The following is a 1,026-nucleotide window of genomic DNA, read 5'->3' as shown; positions in this document are numbered from 1 at the left end:
GAGGGGGGGCAGAGGGATCGCGGGGTGGGGGGTGGTGGTCAGGAGAGTCGTTGCAGGTGGTTCACGAGGGACCAGGGCCATGAGGGGACCCAGGTCATGAGCCAGCAAGCGGCCCACCTAGATCACACTGAAGCTGTCCTTGCAGACCGCTCAACTACACCATCAGTCATTGCCAACAGCAGAGAATCATGAAGTTCAGGTGGGAAGCTCTGCTATGTCCCCCGCCTGTCCCCAACACCAATCAAAGCCGATCAAGGCACAATCCCTAGCCTGATGCCGCAGCAGTCGTGGCGCCCCCCGCCCCTTGGCGCAGAGGCGCCCCCCGCTCACCACCAGCGCATGTCGTAGGTGTAGCCCCACACGCGTTCCAGGAAGTCTGACATGGCGTAGGTGCGGCCCCCAAAGGCGATGGGGGTGTCCAGGTCAGACAGCTGCGAGGCCGCGATCCCGTAGAGCACCCACCTGGGTGGTTTTTTGAAGGGGGGGCGCGGAGGGGGTCAGCAGAGTGGTGATGGCCGGACACGGCAGAATAAGGGTGAGATAGTTGGCTTGCTGATACTGACAGTCGTCACATGAAGCAGTTGAGTGCGATTGCGGCACGTGAGCCCAGTGGTGGCGTCCCACAGCGGCCGGGCCTGGGCCTGGGTGCAGCGCGCGGCTCACGTGTTGGGGACGAGGCGGTTGACCCATCTGGGGACAGGAGGGGATGGCGGGCAGAGTTTGTTTGGAACGTTGGTGGTGCAGCAGTCAATAATGAGGGTTAAATCAAACCGATCGCCCAGCCAAAGCAAAAGCCGGCGCTAACAGCGCACAGCCCCGGGATTCAGGCTGGCCAGTGTGCTCACTGCCAGTAGACGGGCAGCGATGGGTAGGTCACGACGAAGCCGTTTGCGATGTTCATTCTGTAAAAAGCGGAGCCGTTGGCGATTGTGTGGCGGGGTCAAGAGAGCGATGCGCTGATCAAGCCCCCACAAACAGAACGACAACAGGAGATCCCAAGTCACGCCAAGACCCAACCCCCGCCCC

General features: G+C 61.9%; 1 protein-coding gene across 1 annotated transcript in view; it reads right to left on the bottom strand.

The window, feature by feature from the left end:
* Positions 1-901, bottom strand: part of MNEG_4601 (hypothetical protein) — a gene marked incomplete at both ends in the record, with an annotated part of 1,696 nt that extends 795 nt beyond the window's left edge. The window contains 3 exons of the mRNA XM_014046922.1: positions 331-462; positions 664-690; positions 846-901. Coding sequence (XP_013902376.1) covers positions 331-462; positions 664-690; positions 846-901 — 215 coding nt within the window. The remainder of the gene's footprint in view (positions 1-330; positions 463-663; positions 691-845) is intronic.
* Between the last annotated feature and the right edge of the window lie 125 nt (positions 902-1,026).

The sequence above is a fragment of the Monoraphidium neglectum genome, assembly GCF_000611645.1.
Source record: "Monoraphidium neglectum strain SAG 48.87 unplaced genomic scaffold scaffold00648, whole genome shotgun sequence".
NCBI classification, from domain to species: domain Eukaryota; kingdom Viridiplantae; phylum Chlorophyta; class Chlorophyceae; order Sphaeropleales; family Selenastraceae; genus Monoraphidium; species Monoraphidium neglectum.
The sequence above is the reverse complement of the archived record's forward strand: the minus strand, read 5'-3'. Positions and strand labels throughout refer to the sequence as shown.